This window comes from Amblyomma americanum, chromosome 1 (assembly GCF_052857255.1).
Source record: "Amblyomma americanum isolate KBUSLIRL-KWMA chromosome 1, ASM5285725v1, whole genome shotgun sequence".
Taxonomy (NCBI): domain Eukaryota; kingdom Metazoa; phylum Arthropoda; class Arachnida; order Ixodida; family Ixodidae; genus Amblyomma; species Amblyomma americanum.
Genome location: NC_135497.1, coordinates 315,618,671 through 315,641,809, shown reverse-complemented (window position 1 = coordinate 315,641,809; position 23,139 = coordinate 315,618,671). Strand labels below are relative to the sequence as shown.

The 23,139-nt window shown below is 51.4% G+C and overlaps 1 protein-coding gene across 1 annotated transcript; it reads left to right on the top strand.

Moving 5' to 3' along the window:
- Positions 1 to 18,607: 18,607 nt before the first annotated feature.
- LOC144120403 (uncharacterized) lies at positions 18,608 to 19,003 on the top strand. The gene has a single exon (XM_077652746.1). It carries the CDS (start codon positions 18,608 to 18,610, stop codon positions 19,001 to 19,003), a length of 396 nt encoding a protein of 131 aa, XP_077508872.1.
- Positions 19,004 to 23,139: the final 4,136 nt, after the last annotated feature.

The window sequence follows — 23,139 nt, the reverse complement described above, 5'->3', positions numbered from 1 at the left end:
GTGAGATCCAGCTGCATGAGAGTTATAAATTCTCTTCTACTGTTTATTCCGGAAATTGCACACTACATTTAGAGGGCCTGGAGCACATCTTTGTTGATTCAAGAAAATTCCTTGGAATTGGCAGCGCGGACTTTTGATACGCGAAAATATTTCCCCATCACTGAACGCATTCAGAGCAGTTGAAGGTGCATTTATCTCCTGCCTAGCCCAATGCCTCTAAAAGCAAACTTGTTCCAAGCAGTCTAGGATGACAAATCAGAGACCAACTCAAAATGACCACTATTCGAAGGTGCTTTTCCATTGGAATTAAAAAATGTGCTAAACTGCATCAGGAATGCCTGGGTTAGGCATGATTGGGTTCGTGCTTCTTAAGGGAGAAGCAGCCTGCATGGTATGTTCCGTAGGCGTTGCCGTGCTTTGAACGTTCATCTGCTTGGCAGAGGACGTGTTCGTCGCACTCTTTGGAATTCCAAGTCTAAGTCTGGCACCAGCCTGATGTTGCCCGCCTACTGGTTGCGGTACGTACCAGGTTGCAGCGACTTTATTGGAGTGGCTAGGGCTGTTTGTATGAAAAGCGCCCGCCGGAAACGACCCAGCACGCGGCGAAGCCGCGCGGGGCGCCGTCGGAGCGAGCAGCACCCGCAGCTTGTCCCCTTTAAGAAAACTGCGCTCGCGTTGTTTTGTGCCCCCGGTTCTTCGCAGTTCTTTAAATTTTAGAGCGCTGCAGCTCTCCAGAGTTGAGCGGCGTGCCTCGCTGTCGTTGGCGTAACCGAGCGCGGAGCGCAGCGAAGGATGAAAAGGTGCAGCAAGGACCCGCGGCGCGAGTAGTGCGCGCTGTAGTCTGCTCGCCGATGACGTCACCTGTAAGATATGCGTCCCTCGCCGGAGTAGCGCACGCTGGCCGTTCGCCCGAGGTGAGGCTTCGGCGGCGGAACTCTGCGCGCTGCCCGAGTGAAAACCCTGAGCCACCTGCATTCAGCAGCGTGTGTTCCGTGTACGGTCGCCAAGTACCGCAGCAGTTACACTCAAAAATCGCTTCGCCGAGAAGCGAAATCGTCGGCTACTTTTGTAGGGAGAGCTGCACTACGCTGCCCAGTCGAGCATTTCGCCGTGAGCCTGGGAGGCCGATAGGGCGCATGCGTGAAACCAGAGGAGCAGGAGTTGCGCGGCGCATGATGTCAGACTCGTAGCGGTGTGCGCCGAAGCATCGGCGCGCCCGCTAAATATGAATATATTTCTCCCGCAAATTTATCTGCGTTTGAAATATGGTTTTGTCAATTTTCCGTCTGAGGCATATAATTACGTCAAGTGTCTTGCAATGAATCAACACGTAACAAACAAAAGCAACGCTGCTCTCCGTGCGTCTACGCATGCGTATCGTCACCAGACAACGCAACGTGTCATTCCGAAACTACTTCAAAAACGCAGCGTGGCGCAACGAGGAGAAACAACGTTTTCGGAACGTCGGAATCACGACTTGAGGGTTGTTGCCACTCGCTGCGGGTGGAATCGGCGATGTCGCAAAACATATGGGGGTTATTCTTGTAATAACGCTCAAAGGGCTAGAAGCAGTAGTCGCTCTCTAGCACCAGCGTGCCAGCTAGCCCTAGCAGTCAGAGCTGTGACCCCCAACCCGCGGTGCGGTAAGTTGAAACCTGACCCACCGCGGTGGCTCAGTGGTTAGGGCGCTCGACTACTGATCCGGAGTTCCCGGGTTCGAACCCGACTGCGGCGGCTGCGTTTTTTATGGAGAAAAGGCGCCAAGGCGCCCGTGTGCTGTGCGATGTCAGTGCACGTTAAAGATCCCAAGGTGGTCGAAATTATTCCGGAGCCCTCCACTACGGAACCTATTATCCTTTCTTCTTTCACTCCCTCCTTTATCCCTTCCCTTACGACGCGGTTCAGGTGTCCAACGATATATGAGACAGATACTGCGCCATTTCCTTTCCCCAAAAACCAATTATTATTATTATTAAGTTGAAACCGCGGCGGGTTCGGGCCAGAGGGGACAAACACGAGTATTCTACTCAGATGAGCGTTTATTGCTCCCGAGCAATACAATTAGCAGCAAGCAACAAAGCAACCACCGCAACGAGGGAGTGTTCCGCTCGCGTACGGGGGTGAAATGCACAAAGAGGGTGGAGCGCACACAAAATGGTGGGGGAGGAAAGTTCCGCTCACCTCGCGTGGCTCCTCGCTCACGGCCCGCGGCGGTCAGTTCACACGCGGTGGCCGGGCGATAACGGCAGCGGTCTCCGTGTCAGATCTGCGTCCCTGCGTGTGCACCGCTCCCGCCAGAAGACAAGCGGGCCCCAGGAGAACCGCGCCTTCTCCCGGGATGTGGAGAGCAGGTCTCTCCATGGAAGAGGGAAAGTCCGCGGCGGTGTCGCTGCGGTGGCGCGAAAGGAAGCGGGGGCAGCCTGAGTGTCCTCCCTCGCAAACCTCCGGGCGCGCATAACATCGCGTGATAATTACGCGCGGCCGTTACTATGGGACAGGGGATTCGCGTGTATCCCCACAAACGGCACCAACGCATCGTAACATATCTCGGGTACAAAATGTTCCCCTGCTGCAAGAAAAAAAAATTCTTTTTTATTCGGGGAAAATGCCCTTATAAGAACAGTTGCTTTAAACAAATGGTGATTGTTATTCAGAACAAGTGATTTCACAAACTGCCCATACGGAAATGTTTGTGTTATAACATCTACTGATTGGTTGGCAGGTAAAAGCGGAACCAAGCAAAAGTTGGTCATAAAAGAGGTCTGTTTGTTTTATGTAACACAATCTCATTTAGAACAAGTGGAAGTACGATTAACATATCGAGTGTCACGTGCATCGGTGCCGGGTTAACAATTATAGACGAGTTCTCCAAATACCTGTATAACCGGAGGATAGCAAAAAAGACGACGCAGAAAACAAGAAATATTCTGCACGTTTGTGAGCAAGAAATATAAACACAATCAACATACGTGCTTGTGATATGTGCCTAATTTTTTTTTAATATGGCGCCTAAGAAACAAAAAATTTACAGAACATTTTGTATTTCTCTCACCCTTCAGCCCCCCTGTATTCTGTGTTCGGAGCCCTTGGTACGAAAAGCCCTATAGATTTCAACCAGTTCAGCAAATAAGGCTGTAGCGAAATAGCGTTTTAAATTTGTGGTTTAGCTTTCCACGCCGACTAGGAACGACCGCCACGCCGCCGCCGTTCGAAACCGACACGGCGCACACCTCTACTGTCGGAGCACAGCCGGTCTCGAGGGGAGCGCGCGGTCAGAGTTAGCCGCCTTGCGTGAATGCGCATTCGCGGCAACCGGACATGGGCAGCAGTACGTGCGCTGCGCATGACATCAGAGCTCGGCCGCCGCCGCGTGTGGGGTCGTGTGGATAAACTGCGTATGTTCGGCTGTGTGTGTGTAAGCTGAGGTGATATGACTCGGTGTATCACAATCGCTTCGAATGGGTGATAATAATAATAATTGGTTTTGTGGGAAAGTAAATGGCGCAGTATCTGTCTCATATATCGTTGGACACCTGAACCGCGCTGTAAGGGAAGGGGTAAAGGAGGGAGTGAAGGAAGAAAGAGGTGCCGTAGTGGAGAGCTGCGGAATAATTTCGACCACTGGGGATCTTTAGCGTGCACTGACATCGCACACACAACACCACGTCACACGCCTTATACACAAGACTTACCTTTCTCCCGACGCACTCATCGACATACTTAGGAACACACAAACAACTCCCGGTACTTCAAACCCCCTGCCTCCATATATGCCGGCACCCCGAATGCCAATCTCAACGCGGAGATTAGGGAAGCAGGAGTCAGAGCGGCCCTCCTGACTCTCCGCTCTAACTCCACTCCAGGAGTTGACAGTATCTCCAATAGCATGCTCCGCAATTTGGACGATCAGTCGATTGCCCAGCTCACGGGGTACTTCAACACATGCTGGCAGGAGGGCACCCTTCCACAATCCTGGCGTCACGCCAAAATCTTATTCTTACCCAAGCCCCACAAACCCCTTACACCTGCAAATATTCGTCCCATCTCACTAAATCATGCCTGGGCAAGCTTTTGGAGCATGTCGCACTCGCCCGACTCACCCAACACATGACGGAGCAAGACCTCTACCCGCACAGCATGGTGGGCTTCCGTCCCCACCTGTCGGCAAAGGACGCCATGCTCCAGCTCAGGATATTTTTGACCCCTCTAACCGGGCCACACAAAAGCTGTCCTCGCCTTGGATCTCTTCAAGGCCTTTGATCGCCTAGACCATATAGCGATCATGGCGGCGCTGTCCCCCTTCAACATAGGTGAACGTATGTACACTTATATTCAAGCATTACTTACTAACCGCACGGCCGAAATTCACTTCGGCCCCCACACATCCTGCTCATACACCCTTAGTGGGGTTGGCACCCCCAGGGATCTGTTCTCTCCCCTTTCCTCTTCAATGTCACACTCATTCCCCTTGCCAGCAAACTGCAAACCATCCCTCACCTTCGGCATACACTCTATGCTGATGATATCACTTTATGGACCACCCATGGCAGTGATGGAGACAGAGAATACTCTACAGTCGGCAGCTACCCTCACCCAAACACGTGCGCGGAGTATCGGGCTCTCATGCTCTCCAGAGAATTCGGAGCTCCTCATACTCCGCCCCACAACCCGAAACTGCCCCACAGCCCCCATAACCATGAAACTGGAAAACCGGTACATCCCGGAGGTACACACTCTCCGGGTACTGGGCCTCCACATCCAGAACAACGGAAAAACACTCTCACCATACAGAAACTCAAGCAGACGGCGGTGTCGATATCCCACCTAATCCGCCGAGTTCCTGGGCACCAACGGGGCATGAAGGAGCATGACCTATGTCGTCTCATTCATGCCTTCGTCCTCAGCCGCTTTCTCTTCACGCTCCCCTACCTGAAACTCCAGGGCAGAGAAATCACCCTGGATGCCATGATCCGAACAGCATTTAAGACAGCACTACACCTACCCCTAAATACCTCAACCGAAAAACTCCTCCAGCTAGGCCTACACAACGCGATAGGTGAGCTTATCGAGGCCCACCAACAGACACAATACATACGTATCGCGAGAACCACCACCGGCAGACACATCCTACACACCCTCGGCATCAGGATATTAGCCACGGATCCCACACAGCTCCCGGTCCCCCACCACATTCACCGCGAACTAATTAAACCTCTCCCCAAAACATGCAGCCTACCTACCACGAACCCCGCCGCAGAGCTCGCGCACGGGCGCTTCACAAACACTATGGCATGGAACCGGATGCCGTGTGGGTGGATGCCTCATGCACAGGCGAGGACGCGGTTGTACCCATCACGAACCCCTCCCTACAACCGACTGCCACCCTTCACATATCCCCCACTGCGACTTCGGAGGAGGCTAAAGAGGCCGCTATTGCCCTAGCCATCACGCGCACGGAGGCCCGGTATATACTATCGGACTCTAAAACTGACATTTCAAATTTCGCCCGCGGGGAGAGTTCACATCCCTGCATTTCGCATATTGAACTCCCTCGCCACACACCCGCCCCGCCACATGGAGCTCATATGGGTGCCGGTCCACTCCGGGAATCCCGAAAACGAGGCTGCCAACGCTTTAGCCCGAGGTTCTCTCAACCGGGCATTGGCGGCCTCCGATCTGGGGTTCTCACGGGAGCGCATGCATTCCTTCAGTGAACTGACGCAGGCCTGCAAAGCCGAGCGTCGGCTGTACCCCCACCACATCCCTCCCTCGACAATTATCATCAGACACTTTGGAGGCGGCTCCAAACACGCACCTTACCCTCCCCTTATATACGCTCGCGCTATCACCAAGTCCACACAAACTCCTCCTGTACCCTCTGCCACCACCCCAAAGCGACTCTCGATCATATCCTTTTCCTCTGCCCGGCGGATCCTCCCCCGCGGGGCCTGGAGCACCTTACCACTTGGGAGGCTTGAGAGACCCTACTGCGCTCCGAGGACCTGGCCAAGCAAGCCATCGCCACAGGCCGGGCTGCCAGCGTCATGAGCATCCGGGACATGAACGTTGGAGTGCAGTGGGGCCGTGCGGGGGCCCAAGGACCCGCGCGTCCTAAACCCCCCTGTGTGTAATAAAGTTTCCACCACCACAGCACACGGGCGCGTTAGCGTTCTGTCTCCATAAAGACGCAGCCTCCGCGGTCGGGTTCGAACCCGGTAGCTCTGGATCAGTAGCCGAGCGCCATAACCACTGATCCACCGCGGCGGGTACGAATGGGTGACAAAGAAGGGACTCCATACGCCGCTATGCGGCTATCCGACGTTATCTTCAGAAAAAGATCAATTCTACGGACCCAGAAGTCGTCGCCTGGCACTTGGCCGCTCCGCAGAGAAAGAATTAACATCAGAAGGCTAAACGAGCGGCGGGGACAGAACGTCTTGCCAAGCGGAGACGCCAAGATGCGGAGCGTAACAAGCGTCGCATGGCAGCTCGCATGGTTCCTTCGCAAGAAAATCAGGATGAAGCAATGGCAACATCATCATCAACAATTGACGACGATGTAAACGCTCGTCGTATAACTGACCACGCGATTAGACCAGGAGGGAACTGCAGCTCTCGCTACGTATATCCTGGCATAGCTGAGCTAAGCGACTGCCATTTTTTTTCTTCGTCTTGGCACACTCGATAATTTGTGGCGCTTGAGCTCAATGTTAGCGCCGTGTTTCACCGGCCGTTTGCGTTGGGATTTGTTGAAGCACGCATACAGCGGCTAAAAGCAATGCGCATGCATCTCTAGAACTTAACGTGAATGACGAGTCTGTATACGTGTGGCGCTACCCTTGCGCCAATGCTCCAAATCGGATAAGCTGCGACATTCTGATAAAATTGCTTAGAAGCAGTTGCAAGAAGAAAACTGCGCCGAATAACTGCTCCAAACTCGCTCCTTTCGGATTAGGCAGTTCCGTGCGACGGCTATCTAGGCGGGGATAACCTTGTAGTTGTTGCCGCCATTTCGAAATGGTAAGTTCACTATAATGCTAAGGTAAGTTGAAGATAACTTATAACGAACATGACTGTCACGCACCATGCGATCCTTACGTCCCGATGTTTCGAGTAAGCGAACTCAAAAATGAACGTAGCATATCGCTGACTTTCATGGTGCACTTTTTATGCGGCGAATTGTTTTGCGTTTTCTAGCCGCTGTCTCTCTAGCTTACAAAGCACGAGCGGCACACTTGTCTAGATGGAGGCCGATCGACGTCCTCAGGCTTGCGTCTTTGGAACCTACTTTCCGTCGGCGTGGTTCCGACTGGCTGGTCGGGACAAGCCAGAGATCTGTGCCGAATGGTTCAGGCTTTTGTAACAAACAGAATAGTATATTCCATCCCTTACCTCGAGCTAGGGCTGGCGCAAAATAAAATAGAAGGGATCATAGGGCCGCCGCGTTGGCCCAGTGCACGTTATGGCGCTCGGCTGCTGACCCGAAAGACGCAGGTCCGGTCCCTGCGGCGGCGGTCGAATTTCGATGAAGGCGAAATTCTAAAGGTCCGTGTACTGTGCGATGTCTGTGCACGTTAAAAAACCCCAGGTGGTCGAAACTTGCGGAGCCCTTCACTGCGGCGTCCCTAATAGCCGGGGCCACTTTGGGACGTTAAACCCTAATAAACCAAACACGAAGGGATCGTGACGCAGGCATAGCGGCCCTGAGGCAACCCCACTGCACCCCTACGGAAAGGCTTCTTGAACTGGGGGGTCTAAAACAACGCACGGCATTGTGCGAGGCACATATAATGCACAACTAAGGAGGCTAGCGACCACACCCACGGGCTGGAACATCCTGGTCAGTCTAGGATTAGATGATAGAATCCTGGAAAGATGATGATGAATATGAATTTTTATGGCGCAGGGGTATCTATGGCCAAAGAGCGCCATGGCACAAGGTATTTTCGACTTCTCAAGGTGGGGTCAAAGACCCATTCCCAAGCATTACACCATAAATATGCCGAGCACCTGACCAGGGGAAAGCTTGTACCCAGTGTATCACCGGTGTGTACCCGGCGGCACTGGGGATCGAGCTCCGCACTTCCCGCATGCGAAGTGGATGCTCAACCACTTGGCCACCGCTGCAGTTAGTATCCTGGAAAGAAACGCGCAGGCAAAACTACCGATCGAAGTGAAGAACTTGCTCACTGCTGAACCGATCCCAAAAAACATGCACCCTGCTTATCACGAAGACTCCTAGGAGGAGAGCAAGAGCCAAGGCCCTTGAAGCCAAGCTAGAAGGCTCGGAATACACTGTCTACGTAGACGCGGCAGAATACGAAGGAGGCGACTGCCTTGTGGTCGTGGGCGCGAACGACTCAGTTGAAACATTAATGGCGGTGGTGCTGAAAACTTCATTTAAAACAAGGGAGTTTAGGACACGCAGGTCCTTGGGCCCCAGCACGCCCCACTGCAATCAAACGTTCATGTCCCCGGAGACTCATGACGCTGGCAGCCCGGCCTTCGGCGATGGCTTGCTTGACCGGGTCCTCGGAGCGCAGTAGGGTCTCCCAGGCCTCCCAAGTGGTAAGGTGCCCCAGGCCCCGCGGGGGAGGATCCGCCGGGCAGAGGAAAACGATATGATCGAGAGTGGCTTTGGGGTGCTGGCAGAGGGTACAGGAGGGGTTTGGCTGGATTTGGTGATAGCGCGAGTGTATATATTATATAAGGGGAGGGTAAGGTGCGTGTTTGGAGCCGCCTCCAAAGTGTCTGGTGATAATCGTCGAGGGAGGGATGGGGTGGGAGGTAGAGCCGACGCTCGGCTTTGCAGGCCTGCGTTAGTTCGCTGAATGAATGCATGCGCTCCCGTGAGAACCCTAGATTGGAGGCCGCCGGTGCCCGGTTGAGAGAACCTCGGGCTAAATTGGCAGCCTCGTTTCCTGGATTCCCGGAGTGGGCAGGCACCCATAAGCAGAGGTGGGCAAATGCCCTCATTTTTACTTTTCCTCCCTCACCCTCACTTTTGAAACCATGCCCCTCCCTCACCCTCGCCATCATATTGAAAAGTTATCCGGCCCTCCCTCATACCGTCCTCACATCATCGCCCCTCCCTCACCCTCATTAACAGTGGTTTTAAGACGAGTTATTTTTTGCAGTCGGCAACTTCTGGCGATACTACTGAGTAATAAACATATAAGACAAGCCCTCAAGTCACTATCGGACGAGAGGCTAGATCCTTATATTGTGTGTGTCCGTGTACATGTGTGTTTATTGTTAGAGCTAATACGTGAGACAAAACCGATACAGTTACGAGTTGAGCCCCACAATATCACTCTGTCTACTTCTGGCGCGCACTGCGTGCATACATAAGCGCTGCACTTATAGCACTTTATTGTTATCTATATGAACTGCTAAAATGAGTCAGCGCGTTGTGGTATTTGTACAAAAACTAATGCCTGCCAAGGATATTTAGAAAACAATGCAGTAGCCTTTACCACAACAATTACAATAAGTGCTGAGCACAGGATAGACTCAGAACAAGGAAACTTAGTAGGACGCTTAATTACCATTAGCCGATGACATTGCGATAGCACAGAATATTCCGAATTTCACTGCTTCTTGTCTCCCGCAATTTCGTGCGGTTTGCTGCACGATCGTCTGATGACGCTTCCACGCGCACGCGTGGAAGATGAAGACCTCGCTTTCAACCTACAGCGTGAGAGACTGGCAGTTTAGCGCACGTGAACGCGGTTACGTCACAAAGACGACGACATTGCAAGCACAGCTCAAGAGCTTGGCAGTTCATACAGGCAGGATGGTGAGATTTCTCCCAACTGATCGTTCATCTGGGTGACGTATATGAACCGACCGACTTTAAATCGGAGTGGCATTCCCTCTTGGTGACGTGCTCATCCTTACCTAGCGTCTAGTACTCTGCCGCTTTGTGTTTTTGTGATGTGTTTCGTGGCATTTCCTAAAAGATTTGTAAATAATTTAGCTGATGTAAATAGAATATATTTTCAATGCAATAAACAGATGATTAATAAAAGCTGTGGCGATGGCGTAGTAGTCGAAAGCAGTGGCCAGCAGGTCTGATTTTTAGCGCTGCCACGGGTTCGGATCCCTCTCACCCAGCCAAGTTCTTTTTTATTTCTTTAGTGTCTTCCCCCAGTGCGATGCCAGCTTTCCGCTGCAGTGGGGCTCTTATGCTGTCGCTTAAAATAAAAATTGGCAGTGGCTTAGCTCGGCTATGCCAGGATATACGTAGCGAAAGCTAAGGCATAGCTTGGTTATATATCCTTGGTTAATCTTGATTGCAAGTCCAGGTTAGTCTGGTTGTCTGGCTAGTTGTCACGTGGTTCGTCACGCAGTTCGTCACAGTCACGTGATGCGGTGCGACCACGGTGGGAATGCGAGGACTGCGAAACTGCGAGTTCGTGGCCAATGTAGCTTTCGCTACAAAACATTATTCATGCCACCTGTAAATCAAACGGGTCGCTATAATGCAGCATTTGGGCTCAATAACGGTAATTACTAACTTCCTCCCCCCCCCCCCCCCGAGTTGGGAGTGAATGATTCCTGTGGTTGCCATTTTAGTGCCCTAGCGCTTCCACTCCACCGAAAAGCGGTTGCCTTGCTGTCCGATGCCTACTTCTAGCACGTGGGCCACCTTAGTCACGTGAAGTTCTGACGTCATCACAAGCTGTCCACCGGATTCTGAGCAAACTGCCCACTGTGGCAGTTCAATTAATCATTAGTCGCGAGAGATTCCTCAGGAACAACATGGGTCTCATAAGCCCCACCGATGGCAGCACCTGCCGTCGCAAGGCAGTGGCGCGTAGCTTAATCATTCAGTGCACCTCTGTGCCAGGAGCGAAATCAGAACTCCCATGGATGTGTGAATGCAGATAACTGACAAATTCCACCGCAGTACAAGTCTAAAATGATGCAATATCATGCAAACTTACATTATATGTTTTATCAACCGAAGTAAGCCAGTTCAGGTCAAGAAAAAGCATAGAAAGTCACGATAAACAGTGAAAAACCAGGGAAGTGCTAGCGCACGATACTTCGTGGTTAATCCCATGCCAAACGGCCCGTGATTTCTTTGCTTGAACATCTCCGCACTACCCAAACGTTGAGTGTCAATTCCCTACCATGCCTGCAAGAAATGTGGTTCATAAAATCAGGCGCGCGATTATGTGGTCACACGTCTCACCAGGGACAGAAATAAACCGACATGTTCCTTTTATTTAGAGAGCAGTGCACCTATTTCGTTTTAGCACATCGTACATAGAAAAGCGGAGCGAGCAATGATTCTGGCCAAGGTGGTTAAGCTGCTGCTTTATTTCCATGGTAAGACTACAGTGGTTGGCTTTGCCCACCACATTGCGGCACCGCTTTCCTATACAGAACTTCCAGCGAAAACAGAGATACGACTGTACTTAACTACTGACCGCGCGAGTGAAAAAATTCTACTTCAACGCCGCCAACAGGCTTTGATTTGGCAGTGGAATTTCGTAGAAGTATTTTTACGCTACAGCCAGTTCTTTGAAACCTCATTAAGTTGAAATCGGACTTCGTTCCGGGAAACAAGGCTTATTAGGCCTTGGGAATTCAATAGCCTTACTAGGTACAATTACTACATGATTTACTCTGCACTCTGATGATCCGACAGACTCGGGGCTGATAATGAAAATGCTGACTGCGATACCATGGTTCTCGTTGGACCGGCGGCTATAGCCCGCACGGCCCGACCAGTGCTTACTTGTTAGCGCACTATACAGGGTGTTTCACCTAAATCTTTCCATAATTTCTAAAAATATTCTTTTTTAGTTAGAAGGGCGCTTTTTACGGCATAGCATTGTCAGTACATTGTGGCGACGTTCTCGAGATGTTCGGCTCCTCGTCTTTCTTGTTCGCCTCGTGTACCTACAGACTGCAGAAACTACGTCCTCCCCGGGAACCTTCACCCTCAGAACTAGCGCTTTAAAACGTGAATTCATAACAGGCTGCACAAACGAAATACGTTAGCCCGGAGTACGGTTCGAGCCATCAACCTCGCCCTACGACCGTGCATCTTGCACTCCCTCGCCCTCACCTCACCATGTCCTTCCTCCCTCACCCTCGTACTCACGAATTTTCTGGCGCCCATCCTCCCTCGCCCTCAGCTCACCGAGTGAAATCCTCCTGAGATGAGGGTGACGCCGCCCTCATGAGGGCTCGCCGTCGCGAGGATGCCCATCTCTGCCCATATGAGCTCCATGTGGCGGGGCGGGCGTGCGGCGAGAGTGCTCAGTATGCGAAATGCAGGGACGCGAACTCGCTCGCGAGAAAAATTTTGTATGGCAGATTCAGATTCTGACAGTATATATTGGGCCTCCTTGCGCGTGATGGCCACGGAGCCTCGTGCGAAGTGGCAGCGCCCGTGCGCGAGCTCTGCGGCGGGGTTCGTGGTAGGTAGGCTGCATGTTTTGGGGAGAGGTTTAATTAGTTCGCGGTGAATGTGGTGGGGGACCGGGAGCTGTGTGGGATCCGTGGCTAATATCCTGATACCGAGGGTGTGTAGGATGTGTTTGCCGGTGGTGGTTCTCGCGAGACGTATCTATTGTGTCTGTCGGTGCGCCTCGATAAGCTCCCCTATCGTGCTGTGTAGGCCCAGTTGGAGGAGTTTTTCGGTTGAGGTATTTAGGGGTAAGTGTAGTGCTGTCTTAAGTGCTGTTCGGATCATGGCATCCAGCGTGGAGATTTCTCTGCCCTGGAGTTCCAGGTAGGGGAGCGTGAAGAGGAAGCGGCTGAGGACGAAGGCATGAATGAGACGACATAGGTCATGCTCCTTCATGCCCCAGTGGTGTCCAGAAACTCGACGGATAATGTGGAATATCGACACCGGTGTCTGCTTGAGTTTTTGGATGGTGAGAGTGTTTTTCCCGTTGTTCTGGACGTGGAGTCCCAGTACCGGGAGAGCGTGTACCTCCGGGATGTACCGGTTTTCCAGTATCACGGTTATGGGGGCTGTGGGGCAGTTTCGGGTTGTGGGGCGGAGTTTGAGGAGCTCCGACTTCTCAGGAGAGCATGGGAGTCCGATACTCCGCGCATGTGTTTGGGTGAGGGTAGCTGCCGACTGGAGAGTATTCTCTATGTCTCCATCACTGCCATGGGTGGTCCATAAAGTGATATCATCAGCATAGAGTGTATGCCGAAGGTGAGGGATGGTTTGCAGTTTGCTGGCAAGGGGAATGAGTGTGACATTGAAGAGGAAAGGGCAGAGAACAGATCCCTGGGGGTGCCAACCCCACTAAGGGTGTATGAGCAGGATGTGTGGGGACCGAAGTGAATTTCGGCCGTGCGATTAGTAAGGAATGCTTGAGTATAGGTGTACATACGGTCACCTTTGGTCAGGGGGAGAGGGCCGCAATGATCGCTTGATAGTTGTGGAAACCTGTTTCCCCCCTCCATTTCAATGCGGGCCATCTTCATCGTCGGCCGTCGGGATAGCGCCGGTTGGGCGAGGAGGGAAGTCTTCCTCATGGGGGAAAGGGAACGGCGACGGGAGCGCCACCTCGTAGGTTACGCGGAATTCTGCGGGACCGGACAGATGTTCTTCGGGATCCGGCCAGAGTCCCGAGCGGTTGCATCCGCACGCTCTCGTCACATTCCGCGGCAGGTGCACGGGGATCCGTTGTGCCTTGCCGCTGGTCTTCTGGTTCCAGGCAGCGAAGCGAGCTCAGCAAACGCGCGCTCTGGTCGCATTCCCCAGCAAATGCTAGGGAATGGCTTTGATCCAAGAATGCGGCGCGCACGGGAAAACCAGGATCCTTTGTCGGCGCATACAAACGTTCGCCGCCGATACCCCCGCATTCGCACCCCTGCCCCAGCCGGTAAGTCGGAAGTCCTTCTTACGTAGCCTTCTATTTCCGAGGAATGCCTCGTTGATGTTTTGTAGCTAGCTGGCCCGCTCTGTGTATTGATTGCAAGTGTAATGAATAGCATATGAGTGTTAACTCTACGGTCGTCCCCTCCCTTCGTTTCCCTCGAGCACGAACCCCTCCGCGGCTAGCGAGCGGGAACGCTGTATCCGCGGAGTGGGAGTGCGGGTGGGGCGGAAGGCTGTCCCCCGCCGTATTTCCACAATGGCGCCCAACGTGGGGCCTGCTCTTGGGACCAGGGACGACAGCCAGTTTGGTTCGTGGAATGCCCGCCGAACTTAACAGCGTTAGGCCTGACCGAATTCGGAGTTGCTAGCAAGGCTAAGATGATTTGATAGCGAGACCGAGCCGTCCACGGAGAACAGCAAGTCAGGTGCGAGTGAATGCGGAAGCCTGAAGGGTGGCCCGATTCTTCTTGTACATAGTTGTAAATATTCGCTGTTCTGTCTCTGGCTCTGGGAGCCGGGTGCCGTAATCGGCTGATTTGGATTGCAGTCGTGATTGCAGGAAAATCACCGGGGCGTTGCGACACCGCGAGAAGCGGTGGGCGCTGTTCGCGTTAGGGTCACCTTGGCAGAAACTAATCTCCTCGTGGCGTTGGGTTCTAGCTATTGTCCTTGGCTCTTTGTTGGCACCGGCAAGTGTCAGAGCGAGTAGGCCTAAGGCTCTTCGGGAGCTGCCTGTCGCTTTTGGGAGGACATAGTCGTACCGTGGCACAAGCACGCACAAACGGGCTTGCTTGTTGTATGTTTAACCTCGCTAGAGCCGAGAGGTCTCGCTCAACTATAGAAAGCTTACTTTGTTCAAACGAACTTCGCATATTTTTACGGCTGCGAAGCGAATTGATAATTTCGCGCAACCAGAGACGCTAATGCAGTTCAAGTAAGCTTAACATCACCATGCCGGAAAGCGAACCGCGAATGTGCTTCGACCAAAGAGAGCCAGCTACGTTCAAATGAACCGAGCGTTTGGGCGGTTCCGGATAGGATTGTTTGGCACTCACATTGCTCCGCATTTTACCAAATGGTCAGTTTGCGCGGTCTCCATTGTTTTTGATTCAAACTTTTGGAGATCATAGGAGCGATATGCAGAGTTCAAGAGAAGCTGCCCCGGCCTGCTGTCCATTTTATGGGTCCCTGCCTGCTGCCTTGTGGCCGTGAGACATCGAGCTGCGGAGTCTCCGGCGAGCAGTTTGCAGCAGCTACGAGAGCGAAGGGGGGCAGCCCCCCTACCTTCCAACAAAGGCGCGTCGGTGCGAACAACCCCCGGCACGCTAATTGTGGATGCCTGCCGCCGGACAAGGACGGGTGCCCGGTGACATTGCTGCTCGCCGGGTGATCCCAGCACCCCGCCTGTACAAGCTGTCTTGCAGTCTTCATCGCAACGCTTGTGGCCGCTTCGTCGTTGTCCTCCACGGATGAGTTCAACCGTAGGCCAACATTTAAGGAGGAAAGGACGTGGAAATCTGTTTCCCCCTCCATTTCGATGCGGCCATCTTCATCGTCGGCCGTCGGGACAGCACCGGCTGGGCGAGGAGGAAAGTCTCCCTCATGGAGGAAAGGGAACGGCGACGGGAGCGCCACCTTATAGGTTACGCGGAATTCTGCGGGACCGGACAGAGGCTCTTCGGGATCCGGCCAGCGTCACGAGCGGTTGCAGCCGCACGCTCTCGTCACATTCCGTGGCAGGCGCACGGGGATCCGTTGTGCCAAACACGCTCTCTGGTCGCATTCCCCAGGAAATGCTAGGGAATGGCTTTGGCCCAAGAATGCGGCGCGCACGGGAAAACCTGGCCGCCATTGTCGGCGCTTACAAACGTTCGCCGCCGATACCTCCGAATTCGCGCCCCTGCCCCAGCCGGTAAGTCGGAAGTCCTTCTTCGTAGCCTTCTATTTCCGAGGAATGCCTCGTTGATGTTTTGTAGCTAGCTGGCCCACTCTGTGTATTGATTGCAAGTGTAATAAATTGCATATGAGCGTTAACGCTTTGTCGTCCCTGCCCTTTGTCCCTCGAGCACGAGCCCCTCCGCAGTTAGCGAGCGGGAACGCTGCATCCGCGGAGTGGGAGTGCGGTGTGGCGGGCGGAAGGGTTTGTCGCCCCCTATCTCTGCATGGTCTGGGCGATCAAAGGCCTTGGAGAAATCCAATGCGAGGGCAGCTTTTGTGTGGCCCGGTATGAGGAGGTCGAAAATGTCCTGTTGAGTTGGAGCATGGTGTCCTGTGCCGACAGATGGGGCCGGAAGCCCACCATGGTGTGCGGGTAGAGGTCTTGCTCCGCCATGCGTTGGGTGTACCGGGCGAGTGCGACATATTCGAAAAGCTTGCCCAGGCATGATGTTAGTGTGATGGGACGAAGATTTTCAGGTGTAAGCGGTCTGAGGTGCTTGGGTATTAATAGGATTTTGGCGTGACGCCAGGATTGGGGGAGGGTGCCCTCCTGCCAGCATGTGTTGAAGTACCCCGTCAGCTGGGCGATCGACTGATCGTCCAAATTGCGGAGCATGCTATTGGAGATACGGTCAACTCCTGGGGTGGAGTTAGAGCGCAGAGAACAGGAGGGCCGCTCTGACTTCTGCTTGCGTGATCTCCTCGTCGAAATTGGCATATCGGGTGCCTGCAAAGTGGGGCAGGGGGTTTGAGGTACCTGGAGTTGTATGTGTGTTCCTAAGTATATCGATGAGTGCATCGGGAGAAAGGTTGGTCTTGTGTATAAAACGTTTGACGTGGTGTTGTGTGGCTGTTTTGGATTGTCTGGGGTCATGCCAGCTGCGTTTGGAGGACAGATTGCCAGCCATACTATCGGAAATCTGTCCCCAGTTGGATCGGTAGAGCTCCTAAGGGTGTTCAGTAATTTGCGTTTGCAGTGCGGCTAGCCGCTTTTTAAGGGTCCGATTGAGCTTTTGTTCCTTCCGGACAGCGGAGGAGGCGGCTATCGCCATAGCAATGGTCAACATCAAAGCAGTCACGATAATTAGCTACTCCAAAGTCTTTATAAACAATTTTGCTAACCAAAGTCGCTATAAACAAGGTGACAGAACGAATCCCAAGGAATCAAGACTGGAACCAAAGAGAGGTGTAATATGGGTGCCGGCACACTCAGGGAACAGGCAAAACGAGTTGGCTCACAGTATTGCTCGAGGTTATGTCAGCCGAGCAGTGAGCCGAGTTGAGTCCCCAAATTTCACGAGAGATGAATTCATCCCTTCACGACTGCACTAATCAGTTTAAACTGGAAAGGAGGATATATCCGCCACCAGACAAGAAGCTCGGCAAAGGGCAGGAGGTAACGTGGCGTCGGCTCCAGACGCGAGCTTTCTTTAGCCCGTCGAAACTAGCACTCATGTACCCAACGCAATACAATCCGACTTTCAAAGAATGCCGCGAGATAGCCGGATACGATCACATTCTATGGAGCTGCAAAAAGGTGCCGCCATCGGCGGACCTACTACCAGTCCCTTCTCTAGAGCGGTGGGAGGCTACACTGGCCAGCTCAGACCCGTTGAAGCCAGTTCGGGCCATTGAGTGGGCTCACAAGGTCGTCGCGGGAGCCACGGGCTCGAAGCCATCTAGTGTAGTGCCCACATAGGGTTCAATGCTGACAATGTTTTCCAGTCCAAATGTGCCATCTCTCAAGCGATTCGAAAACCGCGCGCCTTGAAAGTGCGTACAGCGACGCTCATCACGTCACGTTCTCTGGCCCACCCGCGCAGAAGAGGCGAGGAGCGGGAGCGCCGCAACGTAGGAGGGTCAGAAATCGTCATGTGGTACGCGCGTCACGGAGTGACGCGACTAGATGGGCGTCGCTTTGCGCTCTCTGCAATCGCGCGATTTTCGAATAGCGCGAGAAAGGGCCCAAATTTGTTGAGCCACAGCGGCAAGCGGCAAGGGTAATCGCGTTTTCGAAATACAAAAACTTATACGGCCACGGTGGTTCAGTAGTTAGGGCGCTTGGCTACTGAGTCGCAGTTCCCGTGTTCGAATCCGGCCGCGTTTCGATGGACGCGATACGCAAAGGCACCCATGTGCTGTGCGATGTCAGTGCACGCTAAAATCCCTAAAGATGTGGGAAGCACACTCCAGTATGCAAAAAAGATGGCTCGAAAACGAACACAACAGACCTCTCAAACTCAAGTGCCGACACAAGGGCACTTCCTGAGCGTATGCGCCCAGCGTCGGCGCTCTTGGCGTACGCCTGAACGAGTGTCGAAAAGGAGCAGGCATCTCCATGTTCCTGGCGCAGGCTCGTTTCCCCTCTTGAGCCGATGGTAGCCACCCTACCGACGGAGAGAATTTCAAGCCGGGAAGAGAAGGGGTTGGGGGCACTGAAAGGACAACTTAAACCGCAAAGAGTTCGGGGAACCTGAAAGAGCTTCAAGCCATGAAGAAAAGAGTCACCGAGAGCCCTGTGATCCTCCGATTGTTGTAAAACCGAACCCCTCTTCGGACGAGTACGCGAGCGCCCGTGCGCGCTGACGCCGATATCTAGCACGGACAGATATCGGCGCCTGGCCGAGGTTCGCTGGTGTCTTCTGCAGTGCGCATGCACAGAACGGTTCTGGCGTACGCCAAGAGCGCCGACGCTGAGAGCGTACGCCCACGCCTTGGAGTTGGTGCTTAAGGATAGCGGCCTTAGTAAAAAAGATCGAAACACATACAGCACACCTAACCCTTCAACAGCGGGGCCAGATTTGCAACCGCATGGAAGGAAATCTGGGACTGAAAGACACGCGGAAACTCCTACGTTGCCTCTTGGAACCAGAAAACACTGAAGACTTCCAACAACGTAACGCCATCCGCATCGTCCACAAATTAGATGTGGACGACAGCACCCTGATCAAAAACTTAAAATACAGGTATCTCACAACCACAGCAAGGACCACACTCCCCGAATACTCGGGTCCTCCGAACCCCGAGCTCGACGAAGACATATCGACGTGGGAAGTGAGAGCAGCCCTGCACAAACTGCGCACCACGTCGGCGCCCGGCGGAGATAAAATCACCAACAAAACATTACGGAACCTGGACGAAAATTCGATCCAAGCCGTAACCAAACTGTTCAACAAACACTGGAGGGAGGGCACCCTCCCCCCGTAATGGACCCACGCTAAGGTCGCCCCTATTCCAAAGCCAGGAAAACCACTTCAATTGTCGAACCTCCGTTTTGTCTCGCTCACCTGATGCCTAGGAAAACCTCTCGAACACGATATTCTCGGCCGTCTCCAAACCCGCATGCACGACCAGGACCTCTTCCCCCATAAGATGCTGGTGTTTAGAAGCAACCTGTCCACGCAAAACGTGATGCTTCGAATCTCGGAAGAAATTCTACACCGCAGACACGGCAAGCGCACGAGAGCACTATTAGCCCTACACACTAAACAAATTCTCATCCTTAAGAGTGCAAATCAGCTGTCCCCAGACGAACACCCTTTTGGGAGCTAAAAAGGGTGCAGAGGTCAGCACCCTTCAGGAAGGGTACACACCGTGAAAGTTAAGAGGGCGCGCGTCAGTCTAAGGCTTTTGCTTCATGGGTGGATCAATGTGGAGCACCCTTCCAGCATGCATTCGTAGAGGTGTTATGGAAAAATAATACCCTTTAATGAGGGTGCAACCATTACATCTTCTAAAGTATCATTAAGTGCACCCTTCCTTAAGGGTGCTGATCTCTGCACCCTTTTTTAGCACCGAACAATTGGAAAAGGGTGCTCGTCTGGGGACAGCTTATTTACACCCTTAAGGGTGAGAAATTGTTTAGTGTGTCGACCTCACGAAGGCGTTTGACAATGTCCAGCACGAAGCCATACTAAACGCCCTATCTGACTTAGGCGTAGGAACTCGAACACACGCTTATTTAACCGCCTTTCTGAATAACAGGACAGCGGAGATAAGATTTGGGTCCGTGGAATTCTCCCCCTTGCCCCTAGGAAGCAGGGGCACACCCCAAGGCTGTTTTGTATCCACTACTCTTCAACTGCGTCGAGCTTTCGAAACTAGGGTGACTCTATTAGGTCGACATGGAAGTGCCCAACTTCTGATTCCGCGAAAAGGAAAACTGGCCCAGCTGCTCCTTCGACAGCTGAAAATGCTAACATTGAGCGCCAGCTAAAGGATCTCAATGACAAACTTTGTCTGCTTCTTCCTCTTGTGAGAAAGGTCGACGCACTCACTGAACTTGTTGCGAAAGTTGATGGAATTGAATGCTGAATAAGGTGGTTTCCGAGCAGTATGACACCATGCTAGAAAATCTTGAGAAACAAAAGAACGACACGGCTGCCCTTAAGAAAAGGGTAGAAAACATTGAAACTGGGAAACCCCCAGCAACAAGGCAAATACGGCTTCAGAGGAATGAATTAGAGCAGTACAACCGCAGACTGAACATGGAAGTGCATGGAATAGTTTAGGAATGGCATGAAAACCTTCTCGAGATAATGAATAACCTAGCGGCCTCGATACAACTCCCAACCCTAGAGGACTCGGATCTTGAATCCCTGCATCGCTTTCCAGCGTAGGCTGGAAAGGAATCAGTGATTATTGACAGATTTCGTCTGGCATCTCTAAAACAGAAATGGATGAAATATCGTACTGTTTTTATGACAAAGGACTCGGATGTTAAGCTTCTGGACAACTTGACCGCGGAAAACAAACGGCTACTCTGGCTAGCCCCGCTCAAAAGGAACCGAACTTAACTATATATGCCTTCGTGTGGCAGAAAGACGGGCGCATTTTCGCTCGTAGGGCAGAAGGCGATAAGGTTCTTCAGGAATCAGATCTATGATGAACACGATCTGGAAAAAATGTGATGATGAGCGGCGGGCGTTTACTGCTGCGGCCGGTTTTTCAGAAGAATGGCAGGTCCTGACGCTGGTCTTCTCTATCATGACTTAGAGTCCTTTGGCAGCATTTCTTTATCATTGAAAATGCAGGCAAAGTGTTTTTCCTTTTACCACCTAAATGCGCACAGTTTGCGTAACAAGGATGAAGAGGTTTGCAGTTTTTCTCTTCGTTAAAGCATGAGTTTGATGTTTTCGGTTTTTCAGAAACCTGGTTCAGGGATTATGATGATATAGTGCATTTTGATGGTTATAGATGTGAAGCTTTATGCAGACAAGCTAAAATAGGCGGTAGTGTTGCAATTTATGTTAAAAAAGGCCTGTGTTATGAAGTTGCATCTGACTAAACACTCTTGAACCAGAACATTGAATCGCTTTTTGTCAGATCCAGGGCATTCATGTATGACGTTGTTTACAGGCCGCCGTCAGGTTCTTACTAATTTGTCCGGATTCTTGAATTAATGCTAGAAAAACTTTATGTACTAGGACTTCCAGTTATAATTATGGGTGATTTTAACATCTACCTGTTTCGTCCCTCACATGCATCTGGCACTTTCGTTGATATTTTGTCTTGTTATGGCTTCCCCAATGTTATCAATGCCCCAACCCGTGTCACTGTCAATACTGAGTCATTAATAGACCTCTGTTAAGTTGCGATCACGAAAAAACAATGGCTGGTGTTCTTGCCAGTGGTATCAGCGATCATTTATCTATTTTCTGTTTTATACCAAGAGGGCGGTCTACAGATCAGAAGAGCGTGTTGTCGGGCAAGTTGGCTTTGCATGATATAGAAGAAGTTAGCGCAAAACTTAGACGAAGACAGAGAAGAAACACACAAGACGACAGACGAGCGCTACTACCAACTGTTTATTGGGTCTTAACACCCGGAATATATATCCGAAAAAACAAGCATGCGCAGACAGTTGGAGGCACACACGTCATACACCAGCGCCGTGACGAGGCGAAAGGGAATCCAGAAAATCACATTCAGAAGTATAAATCTGTAAGGAAGGATCACTCGCGCAGCGATCAGATAGCCTTTTAATGTGGAAGGCCTCCAGCACAAGCCTCGCTGTGACATTGGCGCTCCTGCCCAGAATTGGGCTCCTGCCCAGATTGTCGATGCACAAATACTGCACGCAATACTCGAATGATAACAAAGAGAAGCATTGAACAGCTCCCATCTCTTGTGGCCGCTGTAGAATGGCACGAACTTTTAGCACTCCAAAACTCCAACGACTTGTACGAACGATTCCTAGAAAAAAATAATAGAATTATACGATATCGTATTCCCCATTGTAACAGTAAAAAAAGCAAAAGAGCCAGGAAACTTTGGATTACACGCGAACTACTGCTAATAAAAGCACGAAATGCTCTTTTTCACAAATTTTTATCACGCAGAGATAAAGTGTTGTTCGCGGAATGCAAAAAACGCAGAAAATTGGGTACCGATATAAAGAAGGCACGCATTCGCTATTATGCCAACAAATTTGCTGACATTTCTTACGATCCTCAAAAGTCTTGACGCGTTGTAAAAAGTTTACTTAGTAAACGTCATACTTTTGTACCCGCTGAATTAAATAGCGATAACCAAATGTTTGGCGGTGCGGCTCTGAGAAATGAGTTCAATAGACATTTTAGCTTTGGGATCTTTTACTGCTCGTGGTTCTTATGAGTTCGAACAGTATATTCAATGTAGCCCATCCAACTCCATGTTTCTTTACGTGACCACAGAAACTGAAATTGTTTGCTTAATCAAAGGTCTTAAAAATAGCGGTTCTTCTGGTTTTGATGGCTTTTGTGCAGTGCCAATCAAAGCTGTTTCTGATATTCTATCTGAAGTCCTATGCCACTTAGCAAATCAGGTATTATATACCGGAATATTTCCACATAGAATGAAAATTGCTAAAGTCATAGTTCTTTACAAAGGCGGTGCTGCCGAATGTATCAATAACTTTCGGCCAATATCGCTGCTCCCGCTATTTTACAAAATAGTATAAAAAGTATTTAATATGAGGCTAACTAAGCACTGAACTGAAAATACGTTGCTCTCTGCAGCCCAGTATGGTTTCCAGAAGGGGAAATCAACTGAATCTGCACTAGTATTCATTAAAGATAAGTTAGCACATAACATAGAAATGCAGTTGTTTTTCATAGGAATTTTTCTGGATTTTAGCAAAGATTTCGACTCAATTAAACATCAAATACTTTTACAAAAATTAACGCACTACGGTATAAGAGGCGTCGCACTCCGCCTATTTCCAACCGTTCTCAATTTACCGTTTTGAATGATATTGCCTCTGATTATGGGAGTTCATAAAATATGGGGTTCCTCAGTGTTCCATCTTAGGCCCTTTATTATTTCTTATATATATTAATGACATTATTGCTATCCCTGGAACT

Coding starts and splice junctions, on each gene's coding strand:
- LOC144120403 (XM_077652746.1), top strand. CDS start 18,608: ATGGAAGGAAATCTGGGACTGAAAGACACGCGGAAACTCCTACGTTGC.